Source organism: Temnothorax longispinosus, chromosome 10 (assembly GCF_030848805.1).
Source record: "Temnothorax longispinosus isolate EJ_2023e chromosome 10, Tlon_JGU_v1, whole genome shotgun sequence".
In the NCBI taxonomy this organism is placed as follows: domain Eukaryota; kingdom Metazoa; phylum Arthropoda; class Insecta; order Hymenoptera; family Formicidae; genus Temnothorax; species Temnothorax longispinosus.
Window position 1 is genome coordinate 8,623,027 of NC_092367.1, and position 20,945 is coordinate 8,643,971.

General features: G+C 39.6%; 1 protein-coding gene and 1 long non-coding RNA gene across 4 annotated transcripts; one reads left to right on the forward strand and one right to left on the reverse strand.

Annotated features, from left to right (window-relative positions):
- Positions 1-5,516: 5,516 nt before the first annotated feature.
- On the reverse strand, positions 5,517-9,041 carry LOC139820313 (uncharacterized). The gene is made up of 2 exons (XM_071790475.1): positions 6,716-9,041; positions 5,517-6,136 (listed from the first exon to the last, which is right to left on the reverse strand). Exons 1-2 carry the CDS (start codon positions 9,039-9,041, stop codon positions 5,517-5,519), a joined length of 2,946 nt encoding a protein of 981 aa, XP_071646576.1.
- A 6,516-nt stretch (positions 9,042-15,557) lies between these two features.
- On the forward strand, positions 15,558-20,077 carry LOC139820037 (uncharacterized). Of its 3 annotated transcripts, none has more exons than XR_011733879.1 (7): positions 15,558-15,674; positions 16,065-16,857; positions 16,958-17,169; positions 17,250-17,630; positions 17,699-18,722; positions 18,847-19,440; positions 19,527-20,077. It is a non-coding gene; the product is annotated as an uncharacterized lncRNA (long non-coding RNA). The 3 variants fall into 3 exon arrangements; XR_011733878.1 differs by lacking the exon at positions 15,558-15,674 and adding an exon at positions 15,908-15,926; XR_011733877.1 differs by having other exon boundaries at positions 15,560-16,857; positions 19,527-19,664.
- Positions 20,078-20,945: the final 868 nt, after the last annotated feature.

Genomic DNA, 20,945 nt, shown 5'->3' on the forward strand with positions numbered 1-20,945 from the left:
TTAAGCGCTATCACAGCGTTCAAAAGTCAAAATAAGGCGTTATGTCAGTACCATTGTAAGACAGTGGATTGCAATGTATTATTCTACAGGATCACAAAATTTATTCTTTTTGTTAATACAAAAATATGTATTTATGTGAGAAAAATGTATATGTATGTACTGTGACGTGACAAATGTCACGTCCCTCACCCCAGATGGGAGCTCGGCCGAGAGAGGCGTCAGGGATGGTGCCTCCGCCCGAGGCGGGCGGAGGGCAAGCGTTTTAGGTTAAGACTTAAGGCCTTTTGAGCGAGAATTACAGGTATCGAGGGAGCAGGAAGCAGTTGGCCAGGAACACGAAAATCTGTAACGGCGTATGCCGCACCGATGGACTTACAGGTGGACAGCTGGAAGCTTCCAAGGACGGACGGTCGACGGGCGGGTCACGCTGGAGCCCACAGCCGGAAAAGCAGCTGGCCTGTCAAGGTACACATCTAGCCCGCACTAGCGCACTGCAGCCCAAAAACGGAGGACTTGAAAGGGGGGACGCCCCGACGAAGGTCCCCGTCGAGAAACGGGGTCACCACCGGGATACCGCCACCGGTCGACGAGCCATGGCCCGTCCAGCCTGGCCGTCGAACAACCGGGTGATGAGTCGCGGCCTGGACAGCCGGTCTCACGTAGGCGGAATTTAAAACTACCGCCGGCGGATGGAAGCAGATGCAAGGGGCGCCCTCGCAAGGCGCGGTGATCGCCTAGAGGGATCGCTAACGTGCCAGGGCGCAGCACCGACCGGGCTAGGGATACCGGCGCGCGCGGGCCCAGCGTGGTCCCGCCGGGCCGAGGGAACGGCACTGTCGTGCGAGCCGCCATCGAGGTACCATCCAGCCCTGCGAGCCGAACGACGAGCTGCCGGAACGAGCGATTAATTGTAAGGCCACTGGTCAGCTTCCCCAAAGTAAGGTCGTTGTAATACTAAGGCCCTCCCGGGAGTCGCGCTGTGCCGCGAGGATAGATGAAATCCGCCGTAGCTGGAATAATACCGAGTACTATACCGCGGGAGGGCCCGTACGGGAAAGTGATCGCGAGTGCCCGTCTCGGGGATTCAAACGAGCGGTCGCCGACAGTCAGCGTGCGTGTAATTTCGTTGCGTGTAATTTCGTTGCGTGTAATTTTGTAATCGTCGTTCGTTTAACCGTGCCGTATTGTAGCGAATCGCGTTGGGAAAACGGTCCGCGTTGATGATTGTGCGTGGCGAGATGAGCTCTTCGTGAGCATCACGTGATCGCGCTGTGGCGCCGGGTCATTCGGAACTCGCGTAATCGGAAGATTCGCGGTCATTTCGGGAGATTGCTCTCGCGCGTGCGAGAGTCTCATGATTGCCGTTTCTGGTTAAGTTCGCGCTAATTGTAAGTGGATGTTATCGTTTCTGGTTAAGTTCGTGCTAATTGTAAGTGGATGTTTGTGCGTTTCATCGGGATTAATGGCTCACGGTTGTGCCGCGTACTGGTGAGTCCATTCGTGCGTCTCGTTGTGAATAATGATTCACAGTTCTGTAGCGGTAAATTGTAAGTAAATTGCGTTAGTCGTAAAAGCGGGACTTCGTGCGTTGTTGTGAGTAAATGTTTTCAAGTATTTCGCGTTTGACCGTCCGGGTAGAATTCTCTGCGATTTATGTCGGGGAATAGTCTTGTACGAATTCGACCGGGATTGCTGTGCAGTTCGACGACGGAATGAGTATCGCGCTCGTGGGGTGACACGTAGCGCGTACTCGGATTCTGCTTGTTCGCCGTGGGACACGTTCACCTCCGTCCACATGCTGTCGATTTTACTTAATCTAAATATATTTGCCTGTTTATTGTTAACCTGGTTAATTGCGCTACGCTCTTATACATACGCAAAGATACATAAACATTTATAAGACCTTTCCCAGGTAGCAAACACAAGTCATTTTGACGTCAAATACTAGTCATGTTTGTACAAATGACGTCAAATGACCAAAAAGCGACTATGTCTTTAAAAATGACATTATACTGACGTTATTCCATAACGTCATTATAACGTCTATTTTTAGTCATTTTTGGTTTATGACATCGGCGACTAATAATGGACGTTTATAAGATGTCATTTCTTAGACCATCTAAAGACGTCATTTTAAAGACGTCTTAAAGTCGTCCAAATAAGGTCTTTTTGTAATATAACTATTTTTACTTCTTAATATTGTATAATAAAGTAATAATAAAATAAAAACCACAAAATTAACTACAATATGTTTGTTTCGCAACTTTATGATTGAAGTGGCAAATTTATGGTATAAGTGGATGTAGTTGCGTGTGATTATAGTTTTATGATAACTATTTCATGCAGTGTTATAGCTATCAAGAAGATTATCATTACAAGATTTTTGAACACTTTAAAGATGTACCTGTTATAGACAAGTACAGTTAATAAAGAAGCATCAGGGTGAGAAGATCGTCACTGTCCACTGGATCATCGAAGTCAAGCGACTCGGGCGCGGTACTGTACTAGGATAGGTGACCGCCTTGAGAGCGGCTATACGCACATGGCATGTAACGAAACAGTTAAAAAAGCTTTTTTTTTATCTTAGATAAAGAAAAAGAACATTTTTTTATAAACGTTTATCAAATAAACATTTTAAAATTTTAATTTCATAAAAAACATTTCTGGAAACCGGTATGTTGTACAATGGATCTATTTTTGCCGTCAATAAGACGTCAGAAAATGACGTCAAAATAACGTATCAGCGATGACGTCAATTGTCTGTGACATTAGACCGTCATTTTAACGTCATTATGCCGCCAGTTAGTGACGTCAGGAATGGTTAGTAAAGGACCAAAATTTGACGTCAAAATGACTTGTGTTTGCTACCTGGGTTTCTTCTTAGTGGTCAAATAAGCCAAGGAATATCTCCTTCAAGTTTGTCTACTTTATACTTAGGAAACACCTTGTATAATGTTTATTGTTTTCTCGTAAAAACATTTTTTATAAAAATGTATATCTATTATAGCTTTAACATATTGTTAGTGAGTGAGTGTTGGGGTAGCTCTCAAAAGGGCTAGTTGATCGGAAATACCGTGAGACTTTGTTCTTGAAAGATCTTTATTACTTTCTCCTTAAAGGGATCCTGCAGCTGTATGATTTACCGACATTATCGTTTTTCGATGGATCTTTTAATTGGTTTTATAGAATTGCAAAAATCTTTTACAGAATTAAAGTACGCACAAAAATCTAGGGTAACAAACGCGATTTTATATCAAAAACATCAAAAAATTAAAAATATTATTTATTTGGGCACATACACAGCTGTCACCTGACGACATTATTTGCTTAAAACAAAAATTCTGCAGTTTATACATACATAATACATAATGTTTATCATCTGCCCTTGGGAAAACATGTAGGAATAATATCGTGCAAGTAGAAGTAAGATTCAATGCGTACAAAAAAAGATCCATCGAAAAATTATTTTAGTAATGCAAATACGGATGCAGAATGACAAGAAGAGCAGCAACAGTAGTTGCCGGATCTTGCGAGAGATGGCGAGCAATCGAAAAAAGGACAGATGTCATTTTGTTAGACAAAAACAGATATAGGGAAAACAAAATTAGAAAGGTTGACATTATCGACATCGAGGAAGTTCGCCTATCACTGCAGGATCCCCTTAAACGCTAATCGGGCGACCTTCTACAATGGCTACCGTCCAACGACTAACTGCTGCCTCCTTCGTCCTTTCTTACGCGCGCTGCGCTATCCGCTCGTTTCCCACTCGCGTAGCCTCCCATCTCTCGGCTCAATCCAAACTTCCTAGCGCTCAATATTCTGCCCGCCTTGAAAGGCTCGGCTTTCAACAGTATTACTACAATCATGCTCAAGAATATAAAACTATGTCACGTTTTGACTGTTATTGTTCGTCCGTTTTTTAGTCAATGCATTTAAGCAATTTACCAGGGATTTGGACAAGTCGTGTGAAGGATATTATTATTATATTTATTATTCGGGACCGAAAAGATATCTGAGTTTATACGTTTGGTAACGAGGATCAGTTTTATCTATTTAATTATAATTAGGATAATCAACGTCGAAATCGACAGGAATAGGTTTAAATAGAGGTGCGTTTTCTAGTTGTTGCAATTGTTGGAGGAAGGGGAGAGGATCTTGATTAGAAATGACTGCTTGTTTGATCTGGAATCTGATTCGTTTAATTTGAACGCGCCTACCTCCTTTCTTCGTCATTCAGCCGCGTTCACGAAAATGAATTTTAAGCTCGCCACACTCTTTGGCAGCGCTCTAAAACCAATCCGCCACACCCTCTGCTCGCCACACTCTTCGTCAGCGCTCAGATCGTCAGCGTAGAGGTCAAATTCACTTTCGGGAATTTATCGAGATTATTGTCTTTTCTGGAAACCAACCCCGTAATCGCCACGCTTTCAGCAGCGAAAGTACCGGATTGCCACACTCTTCGTCAGCGCCCCAGCACAGATCGCCACGCTTTGTCAGCGGAAACTGCGAGTCGGAATGCCAGAAATGACAGTGATTATTACGACTCCCAAGAATCAACCCCGTAATCGCCATGCTTTCGGCAGCGAAAGTACCGGATCGCCACACTCTTCGTCAGCGCCCCAGCACAGATTGCCACGCTTTGTCAGCGACAACCGCGAGTCGAATCTTAGAATTGATCGATTATTGATTAAGAATACGAGATGAGATTCCAGATTTTCAAACTTGTTCCTTTTCAAACTTATCTTACCTTTATTCTAAAAGTCTCAGTACAACTTGAAGCGCGGTCTTATAAGGTATGAGAGTACAGGGACTAAGTCCCAAGATCGAGCGCGAATGCTCGGATTTAGAAGTACAATCGAATATAGGATTTAGGAATGGCTGAGCAATTGAAGTGCTAGAGCCGAAGGAATGGCTAAGCAATTGGAATGCTAGAGCCGAAGGAGTATGTGGCTGAGCAATTGAAATGCTAGAGCCAAAAGGACTTGTGTAAGGAACCGGAGCTCAGAACTATCTGACTGTTTTTCCGCCCTATTTATACCCGAAAAAGACCGGAATCTCCCGTGTGAGATTCCCGCCTTTTTCCTACGCGTCTTAAGGGGAGAGGTATTGTAGAAGCTTTTAGAACATTCTAGAAGCGTAGTTTTGGGCCCCATCTGACCCGCAGCCCTCCAAGGGTCGTCCGATAAGATAAACATTTACTGGAAACTGAGCGTACCCTCGGAACTCCGAGGCTAGCGTGCGTCGTCTAAGCGTTCGAATTTTCAACGTGTCGTCCGAAATTTAGTATAAAATTTCCGTACGTAACAACTAATACACTGGTAAGATACGAGACTTACAATATAAATAGTACGCTCATATAATAAAAAACAATGTTACAAGGATAAGAATACTAATAATACAAAGTTTATCTACGGTAAAGAAACAAAGTTATGCTTATTCATCTAACGGTAATATGCAAATTTTTTGTATAGCACGTTGGGTTAATCCTAACTGGGTTCTTATCTCTACTGTTCTAATTAATCCATCAGATCCTCTAAAAACCTGATACGACCTAATCTCCATTGTAGCGGAGGCGCATTATCATCGCGCAGCAACACAAGAGCGCCTATCTTGAGGTGAGGATTGGGCAGTGTTTCTTTCCATTTTTGTCGAGACTGAAGCTGGGTAACATATTCTCGCATCCAACGTTTCCAGAATCCTTGCACGAAACTGGATAATAATTGAAATCGTGATAAACGGTTTAACGGAACCTCATCAAGATCGGGCTCTGGTATCGCGGTTATCGGGGCTCCTACCAAAAAATGCCCGGGCGTAAGCGCCGTCAAATCCGAAGGATCCGCTGATACGGGTGTAAGTGGCCTCGAATTCAGTATTGCTTCTATTTGCGCGAATACCGTGGTCAACTCCTCGAATGTCAAACTTGTTGGCTTAATCACCGCCTTTAAATGAGATTTTGCCGATTTTACCGCGGCTTCCCACAATTCTCTGACGTGAGGCGAGTAAGGTGGGATAAATGTCCATTCAATCATTTGTTCGGCAGTAAACTCTAGAATTTTACTCTTTACAGACTCACTTTGCAAAAATTTTGCGCGATTGTTTAGCTCGTTCTTTGCTCCTACAAAATTTCTACCGTTGTCTGAATAGAGATGACAACTTTTACCGCATCGCGCTATAAATCGTTTTAAAGTGTTAAGAAATGCAGCTGTGGACAAATCTGATACGACTTCAAGGTGTGTAGCCTTAGTGGCCATGTACACAAATACAGCTAAATAAGCCTTGCCTTTTTTGTTACGCGAGATTTTAATAGTAAATGGGCTAGCATAATCAATCCCCGTATGAGCAAACGGACGCCCCGGATTTACTCTCTCCGCAGGTAAATTACCCATAATTTAATTTAAACTCGGTGGCGCTTTACGAAAGCATAGTATACATTTCCGCAGTGTTCGAGGAATCTCGTTTCTCGCAGATACAATCCAGTAGGTTTCTATAATTATCGCGCTTAAAGTATTGGTACCTGCGTGCAAATTTTTATAGTGCATTTCTCTGATGAGTAGAGTGGAAAAGGGATGTTTTGATGGAAGGATAATGGGAAATCGCTGATCATAACTAAGTGCTGCGTTCATCAGCCGTCCACGCACTCGAAATACTCCCCTTTCGTCCACGAATGGATTCAGAGACAGGATGCGGCTGTTCCGAGAAACCTTCCCCTTGTTACCTTTGTCCCAAATTTCTTGAGCGAATGCTTGTCGTTGTGCCATCTTGACTAGCGCAGTGTTAGCTGCTGTCAACTCTTCCACCTTTAAAGATCCAATGCGGCGTTGCGATGCCTGCTTACGACAGTTTTCTACGAATCTATAGCAATAAGCAACTATCCGCCGTAACTTAGATAGCGATGAGAACCTTTCCAACAGATTATATTCATCCTCTTGAACCGTTACAAGGACAGTTCCGCGCGATTTCTCTTGCAATTCTTCGGGGATTTCCTTAATGATATTATTAGGCCATTGATCCGAGCTTGCTCTTAGCCAGGGAGATCCTGACCACCACATTTCCGATTTTGGCAATTCTCGAGGATCTATACCCCGCGAAATTATGTCTGCCAGGTTTGATTTTGTACGCACGTGTCGCCATTTATCTTGCCGTGTCAGCCTTTGTATATTTGATACACGATTTGCTACAAAGACCTTGTACTTAGCTGGGTCACCTCGAATCCAGTGGATGACGATGCTCGAATCGGTCCAATAAATGTATTTGTGGATTTGAAGTGTAAGAGCCTTCTTTATTTTACAAGCGAGTTTTGCTAGCAGTACTGCACTACATAATTCCAACCTTGGTATGGAAAGGATCTTCAGTGGAGCTATGCGCGACTTTGAAGTTAACAGTCTTGCTGTTCTGTTCCCTTTTGCATCAATCGAACATAAATAAATGCACGCGCCATAAGCTGACTGAGACGCATCACAAAATCCGTGCATCTCTATGTGTACTGCTTCCCTTGTTACTACCTGCCGTGGTATTTTAATCTCCTCCATTGCTTCGAGTCTCTCCTTGTAAGAATTCCACTCAAGCATTAATTCGACAGGTATCTTGTCATCCCAATCGATGCTCAATTTCCACAATCTTCGCATAAATAGCTTAGCCTTCACTACTACAGGTCCGATAAGGCCCATCGGATCATAGATTTGTGCGATAACGTAAAAGATACTACGTTTAGACTTACAAGGTCCAGCAGGTATAGCCGAACAACGAATTCCTAGCGTCTTTGTCTCCTCTCTTGAAGTAAGAGAAACTTCCGTTTCCGAGCTTGGTAGTAGCTCCGATGCGTTGGAGTGCCATTTTTGCAATTCCATCCCTGCCAATGCTAGAATCTGTATCACTTCCTGCTTTCGTCGTTGTAATCGCTGCACTGACTTACTTCCAGTCCCCCAGTCATCCATATAAAAGTCATCTTCGATTGACCTTGCAGCATCTGGATATACCTTGGCGTTGTCGATTGCTAATTGTTTAAGACATCTTTTTGCTTGATATGCAGCTGACTCTGTGCCATAAGTCACCGTTGTTAGCTCGTACGTGCGGATTGGAGCCTGAATGTTCTCTCTCCAAAGAATCCTCAGCAATGCTCTATCTCTCCTTGCGATCTTAATCTGCCGGAACATTTTGACTATATCTGCCGTTAAGACATAATTGTCCTGGCGCAACCGTAGCACGTGGTTTGAAAGCTCTGGTTTTGTCTCGGGTCCCACCATTAGCAAATTATTTAATGAAATTCCCGAAGACGTTCGGCAAGATGCGTTAAATACTACTCTGAGTTTAGTTGTATCACTTTCTTCGCGTGTAACTCCATGGTGAGGCAAATAATTTACACCGTCTGGGTCCTCTTGATTCTCAGGAACTAACTCCATATGACCCATACTCTCATATTCCTGTAGGAAACCCAAATATCTTTGATGTAATATCGGATCCTTCGCAAATCTACGCTCCATGGATTTTAAGCTCTTCATTGCGTTATACTCACCCAAGCTCTTGATCTCGCCCTTTAATGGCAGAGATACCACGAATCTCCCGTTTTCATCCCGATAGGTAGTTGACTCAAAGTGCTTCTCACAGGCCACCTCTTCAAGCGTCAGATTTCTCTCTAGCTCACATCGCTCGATCTCCCAAAATCTTTCTAGTTGCTCATTTAGATCTCCATTGGTTATTGTGCAGCAAATTCTACTAGTTGGGGTTGTTCCTATAGGCGTAAGTTTCCCTCCTAATATCCATCCTAGGCTGGTTTTCTGAAACACCGGCTGTTCGTCGCTAAGTTGAATTCTTTCTTGCTGTAGAATGCTCCAAAACACCGATGCGCCAAGTAACATATCCATCTTTTGAGGCACGTTGAACGTTGGATCAGCCAATTGTGAAAAGGAAATAGATTCAGGGATTTGTAATTGGGATGCCTCTACTCGATTCCCTGGAATTCTGCTAGTAATCTGATCAATCACTGTAAAGGTTAAAGACTCTGAATACTTGGACAATTTTGATTTGACAGTCGCAGTTACCATTTCATTTGTAAGAGTGGTATTTCCACGAAATCCGGTTACTCTACCTTCAACTTTCCTTGGCTTTAAGTCTAATTTGTTAAGCAGATCAGAAGTTATGAAGTTGAGAGTTGCAGCGTTATTTAATAAAGCACGAGCATTGTGCAACTTGCCATTCCTGTCAACAATATGCACCCATGCGGTAGATAACAAGATTTCGGGGCTTGTGCTCTTAGAGGCACACGTTACTACAGAGTTTGCTGCTGGTACACTTTTAATTTTCTCTACTTTTTTCTCAGCTCCCTTTTCACTTTCGCTTTTACTCGCATTATCACTAGTGTTATAATGTAGCAATAAATGGTGTTTTTTGTTACAATACCTACATGTATCAGACCTACACTCTCGAACCAAGTGACCTGGATGCAAACAATTTAAACAAAGTTTCAATTTACGCGCTTCATCTACTCTCGACTGAACGGATAAGCTCTTAAACGTATCACACATGTAGACTTTGTGATCTTTCTTGCATACCGGACAAGTTAATTTAGAATCGTTTGTGACATGCGCTACACCTTTATTCTTCTTATTAGATTTATCGCTATCTTTCTTTGTACTATCGAATGCGTTAACGTGTTACATTTAGCTTCTATGAACGCAATAAAGTCTTTAATTTTATATTCCTGTTTTTGCACAGTTTTCTTTTCCCATTCATGCGCTGTGACAGGATCTAAACGAATTAAAATCCACTCAATAATTAGTGGCCACCAAGTTTCAGTTGCATACTTGAGCGCCTTTTAAGCTTCTAGATGTTGCTTTACGCAGTCGGTTAGGTTACGTATAGTTGGCTACTGGATTCCTTTTCAATTGGCTTCAAGCTGAATATCGCACGAGTATGATGGCGAGTGGCCAATCTGAAATTATCAAAACAAGTTTTTAACAGATTTATAGCTCTAGGATAATTTACCTCATTTATTTCCAGAGATTCAATTATCTTTTTCGCGTTTGCGTTCAATGCGGATTGCAAATAGTAAAATTTGTGTACATTCGATAGATTCTGATTCTTATCCACTAATGCTGAGAATGTACTATAAAATACTGGCCATTGCTCATAAGTTCCATCAAAAGTAGGAAGACTCATTACTGGTAGCCTCACCGATGTGCTTGCTGCAATCATATTCTCGCCCGCAATGCCTATGTTTGCGTTTTCTACCTCGACATTGACTCGTCTATTTGTATACTCTTCTATGATAAGACGCGCCCTTCCTACAGTCGCAAAATAGTTTTCCTCGAACTCTAATCGCTCTCTTTGTTGGTTATTCGCGAACTCTTCCGAGTCATCTAACTCCTCTATTTGTTCTTGAACGTCGCTATAGCTATTCTACAATTGCTCGATTTTCTTTAGGCGAATACGAAGTTGCGCTAACTACGAATCCTTCCAGATATGTAATCCAGATATTAAACTTCGTTAATTGAGTCTTAATCGTAGCACGTTTTCGTTTGAGATCGGCGAGACTTTTCTCTTTATCCGTCATTTTTACAAGCAAAAGGCACTACACTCAGCTAAATACACTTTTAATGGACGCTATTATCTTCTGGTATACGTACAGTTCTGCTCTTAATACTATTTGCAACGTCGTTTTCTACAAATGTATGATCTACGCTCTCGATGCTTAGATTACGGCTTCTCTGGTTCCGTCGAATGAGTCTCGATGATCGAGGTACTCAAGTTTATCGAACTCCCTTTCGTCGGCTATTGTACGTGGCTGGACATCCAATGCCTCCCAGGACTCGACTTCCGCTCTCCTCTCAAGTTGCCGTGCAAGATAACCTCCACGTGTTTTGTTACGTGCAGCGGCTTCGCTCTCCAGTTTGTGTATTTCAGCCTTTTACCAGCTGAATCCGTGCTCGAAGGACCAAACTTTGTTAGTGAGTGAGTGTTGGGGTAGCTCTCAAAAGGGCTAGTTGATCGGAAATACCGTGAGACTTTGTTCTCGAAAGATCTTTATTACTTTCTCCTTAAACGCTAATCGGGCGACCTTCTACAATGGCTACCGTCCAACGACTGACTGCTGCCTCCTTCGTCCTTTCTAGCGCAGCTGCGCGCGCTGCGCTATCCATTCGTTTCCCGCTCGCGTAGCCTCCCATCTTTCGGCTCAATCCAAACTTTTAGCGCTCAACACATATGTATAAAAATAATATTTAAAAATACTGTGTTGTATGTACTTCTTGAAACTTTTTATTTTATTTAGTTTCGAAAACAAATAAAATATAAAATTTACAGTAATACAAATGCTTTATATCAATAATATATTTCTAAATATGCTAACACTTTTAACATTTTAAAAATATAATTAGTATAAAAACATTTTTATTACTTTAAACTTTATGTATATGTATATGGAGAGGCAAAAAAAGCCTTAGTGGTGTAAGTCAAATTTTTTAAAATATTGAGCGCCAAGCCAATGGCATTAATCTGCAGGAGGACACGGCGAAGTTGAGCAGCGTTTATTTACCGATCATCGGGAGAATTTCGCATATGTAACTTCGCCTCTCGGGGTTATATATTTAATGCCTATTTGTTGTGCTCGACACGTTGTGTCTCCCGTGAACAGTATTAATTTCGCTCTCCCGCAATAACGACGCGACCTATACATTTTACAGTAAACACAATGATAAGTTGCGTTTCGATGACGATGTCCGTTAATTTCCACGTGGCGACTGTCAGGTAATACTGCTTGTCTTCTGTTTCCTGATTGATTGGTCAGATTTTGTAATAGTTCTGTGTTTATTTAAGGCAACAGTCGCCCCGGGAAATTGCATCGTTCCGCTGTTTAACGAATTAAGACGACGTACTCGATCGAAGGATTTATGGCAATGCGGACTCTGCGGAATTGACGGCATGGCTGGAATGGCGATCTTTTATTGTTTGACGACAACTTGATTGCATGTAATTTTTTTTTATAGTTTATTACTGAGGATGGTCCAAAGCGAAGGACCGAAACGTTTCTTTATATAACTGTTTAAATACAGTTAATTTTGTCGCCTTGCTACTTGCTACCGGTGTTTTGGCTCTCATTTGCCTATATTGTAATTGTTTAAAATATTGACTTGTTTGCATAGATGCAATCTATGCAATATATAAATTGGATCTATGCACACAAGATAATATTTTTAAAAATTTGACTTACACCACTAAGGCTTTTTATCCTTCCAATGTATGGATATGATCTACACAATACATTTTAAACGCGTATTTGCAATATTACAGATACGTATCAAATACATAATTTACGTTTAACACGTATCGATTATATATTGTCATATACTGACATATACGTATCTGATACGTAACGTAATTACATATCTAGACGCGGACATTTATTGGTATTAAACATATATTTAGTACATGATTCATACATCTAAAATATAAAATGCTGTCCGGGTTGATATTAATTCAGCACATCAAAAAATATAGGAAAACATGCATAAAAGAAAGGTTCCATCGGCGCGGCCAAAATCAGGTTACTTTACCCATCATCCTTTCTCAAAATTATGACGTAATAAAACAATTTGATAAAGATGATGTTTGAAATACCGCGTTGTATCGACATGTGGACAGTGGTGTGCTGCCATCTGTTGCAATTTCCGAGTCAATAACCGAGTCCGTGAAAAGCTCTAGCGGGACCAATGCGGGCCCATAGTGACACACATAGAAAGTGTTGCGCGCGCAGCGGTGCAGCCATGCGGCGATGTAGCGCCACCCGATTTCCGGGTTCTTTACGGAAGTGAGATTGTTCTCGAGCAATCGTGCTTTCATTACGCATCGGTCTTTGATCATGACAAGTCACGCGTGTCGAGTCAAGCGGATTCGTAGCTTTTGCTTTTAAACTACCCTTACAAAAAAGTATTACTAACTGGTTAGTAATAAATACTTATTTTGTGTATTAATAATACTAAAATTAAGTATTTATTATTTCGCAAATAAATATTGACAGTATTAAATCACTGAGATTTTAAGTATTTAGTCAGTAATACTTTTCTGTAAGGATAATTGCGTGATCAGATCGGCTTATTCTGTATATCGACACTGTAGGTTGTGTTCGGTATTATTTCCAAAGAGAAGACTTATATCACAGTATATACAGTAGCGCAACTCTCTGTCGGCACTTTTGATGTTAGCGTGGATAAAAATAAACTGCACATGCGCGTGCGAGGTATGTAACCAATCAGAGCACCGATAATCTGTCTCACTTCCTCTCACTGTTATAAGTCTCTCTCTCTTTCTAATTTATCGTTGCGTGTCAGACGCGCGCGTTTTGATTGAGATAATGTATGGAGACGCATGTTTGACGTGCGTTATAACGCGCAGAAACGCATGCATAAACAACAAGGGTTACATTTGAGATAGAAATAAAACATAATAATGTACAACCAGACGCGCGCTATATATTTATTTATTGGCACTATATATTTTATTAATTATATATATATATATATATATATATATATATATATATATAGGTTAGGTATATACAAAATACAGATAAATTTTAATAATTTGTATAGCAATTGTACAAATGTGCCATATTACTTCTTCGTGTTATACACGAGTTGTATAACACAAATCAATAAATTATTTATGCTATCAATATTTAAACGGTCACAAAAGGAAATATCAAGGAAATATTAAGCAAATTATATAATACAACTTGTAACTTAATTTTATCTAAAATATAAGTAGAAAGGGCTGTAAGGGTCACAACGCGGATCACGGTGCGTTCAGATGTAAATGTGATTTATTCCTCGATTTACAAAAATCCAAACGTTTCGGCTCCTGTCCGAGCCATCCTCAGTGGTATAATATTAACATCAAAAGTATATATTCTCCCTTAACATGGTGAAACATTGTCTTTCGTTGAGCGTCGTGTCGATGGGATCTCGTCTTACAGATCGCTCTGCACAGATCATTCTCTTTGCCTTATTTTCTTATTATTTGGTTTGACTGCGATGTATTTTTTCTCCAGACTAACTGATTTGGACCTTTTAGTCTCACTAAGTATCTGTCAAATTGAAACAGTAAACTCACCATGTTAAGGTAGGCGTCTCGCTACGTGCTAGTCATGTGACTGTTTGTAGGTTTTCACGTTCAGAAATATATTTCAGGCAATTTTTGCTAACGGAAAAATAATTTTATGAATTATGGTGTAAAATTTCATACGTGACAAAGTATGTTACTTTTTCCAAATTATGTGATTTTTCTCATTTGACTTCGTTTTGATCAGCTGATCATGCGAGTCGTCGAGAAAGGTTATCATCTCCTTTTCGATTAAATTTTGACAATTACTGAGAAAGGGTTTCAAAACGCATGACAGGGGTGTCAATCACTATCCAATTCGGCTAAGAAAGACGAGCCCCATAACCTGCAACTACAGTGATTAGCCAGCGGCGTTGCCAAGTTTTCCCAACCTCACCTCGACCAAAAAATGTCTGCTCGATTACCGCATTTTCACTAAAATAAACTAAAAAATTAGCAGCAAAATCTCCGGTAAACTATATATTTTATGGTTGCATCGGATTCTTCGAAATTTAATGTAATGTAGCAATGTTTTTTCTCACCTCATCTAATCGAAAAATGCGAAAATATGTGATTAAACCGTGATAGAGCCTTCTTTTTCTGGCCGTCTGTATGAAGTAATGCAAAATTTGTGATTTTCGAGATCGATTTTCTAGAGTAAATAGTCGGTAAGGAGCCACAGAAAAAATTGACTGCAAAGCAGATCATATAATTTGATATAAAATCCAAAATCAAAAACTTTATCTAATACATGCCCAGACGAGACGATTACCTTAAGGGAGAATATATATTTTTGATGTTAATATTATACCACTGAGGATGGCTCGGACAGGAGCCGAAACGTTTGGATTTTTGTAAATCGAGAAATAAATCACATTTATATCTGAACGCACCGTGATCCGCGTTGTGACCCTTACAGCCCTTTCTACTTATATTTTAGATAAAATTAAGTTACAAGTTGTATTATATAATTTGCTTAATATTTCCTTGATATTTCCTTTTGTGACCGTTTAAATATTGATAGCATAAATAATTTATTGATTTGTGTTATACAACTCGTGTATAACACGAAGAAGTAATATGGCACATTTGTACAATTGCTATACAAATTATTAAAATTTATCTGTATTTTGTATATACCTAACCTATATATATATATATATAATTAAAAAATATATAGTGCCAATAAATAAATATATAGCGCGCGTCTGGTTGTACATTATGTTTTATTTCTATCTCAAATGTAACCCTTGTTGTTTATGCATGCGTTTCTGCGCGTTATATAACGCACGTCAAACATGCGTCTCCATACATTATCCCAATCAAAACGCGCGCGTCTGACACGCAACGATAAATTAGAAAGAGAGAGAGACTTATAACAGTGAGAGGAAGTGAGACAGATTATCGGTACTCTGATTGGTTACATACCTCGCACGCGCATGTGCAGTTCATTTTCATCCACGCTGAAATCGGGAGAGTTGCGCATTCGTATGTATTTGACCGGAAATGAATGTCCGGGAAAGAATCTACCATATGAAATCGTTTGTATTTCGTATGAAGACTTTTGAAGTGCAATTGAAAAGGTTTGTGAGTCATTCGTTTAATTGTAATTAATTAATTATTTTTACACCATGCATTTAGCCGAAATAGATAAATTAATAAAAATTTCTATACAGAATTGTTTGTATTTTGTATGAAGAGTTATGAAGTGTGATTAAAAAGGTTTGTGAGTCACCCAGATAATTTTAATTAAATATTTATAAACTCGGTAATTAGCCGAAATATAGATTTTTAGTTATTTATGTTAAAAGAAGAAGGCGCTAGTGTTCCCGAAGGTCCGTCTGCAATCAGAATTAATATAAACGTTTTAAAAATTATTTTATACTGAAATAAATAAATATACAGGCTAATAAGCCTGTAGCTATAAGCGATAGTTACTAATTAAGTTTGTCACTCATATTTCCATCTTGCAGAGGACCTCCGTAACGAGATCAAAGATGTACACCAGCTGTGCAGGGTGAAGAGGTTATCTCAAACGCCCTTAATTGGGCCACAGCCCAATTAAGAGCGACTCAAATGTCATTACCGCTAAGTACTTCTTGCCATTTGAGTCAGCATGTCAGAGCTAGTCACTACGGATTGTGGTGACACAGCACTGGACTGCCTGCAGAAGTTAATCGCATATAGTCATCTCACTAGCAATGTGCCTGATTCAACGGAGCCTAACAAGCTGCTGATTGTGCGCATTGTTGAGACAATTTGCGGTTGCTTCACCGGTCCACAGACCGATGAGAGTGTGCAGCTGCAGATTATTAAAGCTCTGCTGACTGTAATGACAAGCCAGGCATGTGGAGGTATACGAGGATACGGTACTGTTAACAATTCGTACTGTTTACAACATTTACTTGTCGTCGCAACCTGGTGAATCAGACAACAGCCTGTGCGACTCTCACGCAGATGATCAACGTGATCTTCGCGCGAATGGAGACGCAGGCGGAGGAAGAGAACGTGATGCTTGATGGGGAACATCAGCAGGAGGGTTCTGTCATAGCAAACGGCAAAACTGAAGCTGAACTAAGTCTTAGTTAGCTAAGTCTAACTAGCTCATCTTCATGAAACTTTACGTTGCGTGCGTCTATTTAATGACGATGGATGTAGAAAGCTCTTCAAATCACTTCAAGAGGATTATCAAAAGCGATCTCCTTATATCGCATATTTAATCAGATGTCGTCAGGGATTGCTGTCGACATTAGCTCACTTAGATAGGTACTGTTTATATATAAATATCATCTTTGTATGTAATGTATAAGTAAATGTAAGATGTTTAAACGTAAGATGTTAACCGTTTAATAATAATATTTTTCAGATTATGCGTGCGAGTTAAGTGCGATCGGGATGCTATCAATAATCATCTTGTATCCGTTTGTGTGAGGGTATTTTTGGAAAAAAAGAAGGCTTTCCTCCTGCGTTTCTGCGAAGAGTTTAAAAAGCTTACGCTAGCTGACGAGAAACAGGATCTCGTGGATAATTTTCTAGGGAAGGTCCATGTGGAAATGGACAACGATCCGATTTGGCAATGTACATGAATATAATTATTTATCTCGCAATTGATTTTACCGGAGTGCTCAGAGACGTCTGAACTTACTTCTTATTTTCAGCGCCAACCAGTTAGATTTGGCGAGAGTCGGCGAGAGTGGTGGAAAGAACCGTCATGGCACGGATATACCACAATGCGCTCTATCTAAATGAAGATGGAGATGTATATAGGGACCAGCTTTTTCACGGTCACATCAATAAGTTGGCAAAGGTCGTAACTCCAAATCACAGGGACCTACGCATTTCAAAAGTTTATCATTACGAATGCCCCTGGTCATGGGCGCAGGCTGAATTGGCTGTGATATCGGCGTATAAGACTCCTAGGGATAAGTTGCAGTGTGTATTTCGTTGCGCGACTACCATCATGAATCTCCATGGCGTCGGAAAGAGGCATACCTACTGCCGACAATCTGACTCCCGTGCTGGTCTATGTCATAATCAAGGTATGCGATTGAAAAGAGAATTGTAATTTTAGCAAAAAGAGTGATTGTTAACGTGTGCTTAATTTCAGACTAATCCGCCGTCGTTGTATCGACTGTTCAATATGTAGACAGCTTTTACGGGAATCGATTGGAGGGAGAGGAACAATATTGGTGGACGCAGTTCTGCGCCGCGATCGAGTTAAGACAATGGATTAACAGTTTCTCAAGAGTATCACGATAAATAAGATTAGATTCGATGCTGGTGATAATGTAGAAATGTATCATAATCATAATTTGACGATTTCATAAAGAAGAAGACCAATATCTTGTGTAAAGCTAGCTGAACAGTTTTATGCTGCCAGTATCAATTAAAATTCTTAAATAACCTCTTAAATAGTCTAACTGTTAGTTCTTTCGCACGTTATTATGTAACATTAGCAAAGACTGAATCAGATTATACGTAAAGTGTGGCTTTATCTTTATTTGTAACTCTATTGTATAATTTCACAGGACATCGAAAAAAAACGAAACGTTTAGATATTCTATAATTTATGTACAATACAGAACTTATAGAGAATTGATAACCATTTAGCAGGATAAACTGTGTTGGCGTACTCTTTCTACATGCGCACCGTCCTCAAGAGCCGAGACTCGAACCAGATCCGTGAAAAATATCGCCAATTTCGTAGAGCTTTTGTACAGTTTTACTCTAGGAATATCGCGAGAGAAAGAAAGACTTCGGAGATTTTTATCTGAATCGATCGACATAAAGAGAGAGCATAGTAAAGAAGCTATTAGCTTTCGAGAATTTGAACGCATAATACTTTGTTATAATACTATGAGCGAATTAGTTTACGTCACTCTGTCAAGTTTTAATATCGATATCGGTAGTTTAATAATAATACATTTAAAAGCGCTCAATTTAAAAGTAGGGCAATCCTAATAAACGACTGTAAAAAAAATTTAAGGTGGAACGCAATGGACAATCCGGTTGCTCTGACATGCTAACTTAAATGGCAAAAAGTACTTCTCAGCGGTAATGACATTTGAGTCTCTTTTAATTGGGTTGTGGCAGGGCGTTTGAGATAACCTGCTCTTCACCCTGCACAGCTGGTACATCTTTACAAACTTAATTAGCAACTATTGCTTATAGCTACAGGCTTATTAGCCTGCATGTATATTTATTTATTTCAGTATAAAATAATTTTTAAAACGTTCATATTAATTCTGATTGCAGACGGACCTTCGGGAACACTAGCGCCTTCTTCTTTTAACATAAATAACTAAAAATCTATATTTCGGCTAATTACCGAGTTTATAAATATTTAATTAAAATTATCTGGGTGACTCACAAACCTTTTTAATCACACTTCATAACTCTTCATACAAAATACAAACGATTCCGTATAAAAACTTTTATTAATTTATCTATTTCGGCTAAATGCATGGTGTAAAAATAATTAATTAATTACAATTAAACGAATGACTCACAAACCTTTTCAATTGCACTTCAAAAGTCTTCATACGAAATACAAACGATTTCATATGGTAGATTCTTTCCCGGACATTCATTTCCGGTCAAATACATACGAATGAGTTGCGCTACTGTATATACTGTGCTTATATAGAGGCTTTACGACGCCGACATATACGCAACGGACGGAAAGGAGAAGAATCCGTCATTAGTACTATGATTGAGGGATGTCCGCCATTGCAACCGATCCGAGTGACGAAGGCAATACCAAGGCCTTAAAATACGATTGAATCCTGCTTATTATTGAGGTCGCATGCCTCCTTTACGCTTCCACGAAAAGTGGAAGTCCCGACTAAGGTAACTCTCGTTGTTCTGATTAAAAGAATCATCGATCCCCTTGAGTGGCTAAAGTGCGTTAGCTAAATGGCGATCTTTGATTCCAGAACTTTCGGGAGCTTTTATTATTTTGAATGGAGATCACCATGGAGTTAGACCTTACAGTGCGCAGGTCATTACGATCCCATCCCTGAGCCTTCTCGATATAATTGACGAGGCCGGACGAGAAGATTTCTTCTCGTGCTTTTGAGTACTCAAATTATTATAATACGGTTGCAACCACGCGTTAATTTACCTTGGTTCTTTGAATATAGTAACGAGGCCTACATCTTTTTCATTTCGAGTTTTTCGTGCTGTGTTAAATTGCGTGAACTGTTCAAATTATTCACGATACTTTTGCGTTCTATAAAAATTATCTCTTTACAGTAAATATATTGCGAACGTAATGCGAACGTTTTTTAACGACTAGATTTCAAGCGATATTTCTCTTTCAATTCCTAATTATTGCGAATGCTATGTTGCTGAGTTGCAATATATGATATGTTTTTGATGCGTTTTATATTATATTATTCAATGATTACATGGATTCATGCGTTCACTTGATCCATTTCCATTTCTTTTCTTAATATACGATAATACTTGCGACAATTATAGTTTGATAAAGTTATCAAATTCACTTGCGAATTATTTAACAATTTAGAATTAGTTACTCATTAATTTCTGCAATTATCCATTTGATATGGAATAAACTTAAAATCAAAGTCACGCATTATTCCATCATTTATATATAAACATGTATTTCATTTATCTGAATTTATGATTGGATTTATGGTTGTTCACATTGTTTTTCTTAATGGTCACTTTAACTTTTTGAGACATTCAGGAATTAACTTAACATTTGAAATAATTTAATGGTTTGAACGAAATTCTATGTTTTTAAGTAAAATCTAATATAATCTTTCTTTCAATGACAGAATTGAAACAACAATTGTCCTGAGGAAATTTACATAAAGTAAAGTGAATTGGCCATTAATTATTTTGTGATTTCTGGTTTATATTATGTCTCATTTATGCGATTTCTGATTTATGTGATTTCTGATTTATGTGATTTCTGATTTACGTGATTTCTGATTTATGAGACTTCTTACTTATGTTATTATTTCTCGAATATTTAATAATTCACCAAAGAATATACTGTGCGATAAATATATCAACTAAACTTTCTTAACAATATCGAAATCGGTAATTATTTAGTTTAGGGGCCTCACCTCAAATCTCGATGTAATTATGCTCAATCGACGCGTTTTTGCACGAAACGAAAGAATCTGGCAGAAAAAAGTGTCGCTCTGCCCCGCGAAGCGAGATATTAAACATTAAAGTTGACAGAAATCAGGTTATGATTTCTGTCATACCGACGAGCTGTAGCGACTACTGGCGACTACGAACATGCCCTGTGGCCACATGTTCACGCAATTTAACACAGCACGAAAAACTCGAAATGAAAAAGATGTAGGCCTCGTTACTAC